The sequence below is a fragment of the Eimeria mitis genome, genomic scaffold, assembly GCF_000499745.2.
Source record: "Eimeria mitis Houghton genomic scaffold, Emh_scaff1858, whole genome shotgun sequence".
Lineage (NCBI taxonomy): Eukaryota > Apicomplexa > Conoidasida > Eucoccidiorida > Eimeriidae > Eimeria > Eimeria mitis.
In genome coordinates, this window is record NW_013570180.1 from 1,747 (window position 1) to 2,114 (window position 368).

The window sequence follows — 368 nt, forward strand, 5'->3', positions numbered from 1 at the left end:
CACACAGGCTGCTGCTCTTGCTGCTGCTGCTGCTCTCGCTGCTGCTGCTGTTGCTGCTGCTGCTGTTGCGGACGTTCCTGCTGCAGATGTTGCTGCTGCTTTGCCTGCTGCTGCTCCTAGTAGTGCTCCTGGTGGGGGTTGGGTGCACCACAGGGTGCGGGGAGGCCCTTCTATGTATACAGCTAGGGTTTAGGGTTTAGGGTTTAGGGTTTAGGGTTTACCTAGGTGGCGACGGGATACGCAGGGGTGCGGGTAGTGGACGTCTGCTTGGGGGCTGCTGCCGATGACCCAGTAGGGCTTTTGCTGCAGCAGGAAAGCTTCGATCTGCTGCCCCTGTCTTACCACCTGCAGCACTGCATGCGGCAGTG

The 368-nt window shown here is 59.8% G+C and overlaps 1 protein-coding gene across 1 annotated transcript in view; it reads left to right on the forward strand.

The window, feature by feature from the left end:
* EMH_0044650 (3-demethylubiquinone-9 3-methyltransferase, putative) overlaps window positions 1–368 on the forward strand; it is a gene marked incomplete at both ends in the record, with an annotated part of 9,843 nt that overhangs the window by 1,589 nt on the left and 7,886 nt on the right. The window contains 2 exons of the mRNA XM_013495986.1: window positions 8–154; window positions 226–366. Coding sequence (XP_013351440.1) covers window positions 8–154; window positions 226–366 — 288 coding nt within the window. The remainder of the gene's footprint in view (window positions 1–7; window positions 155–225; window positions 367–368) is intronic.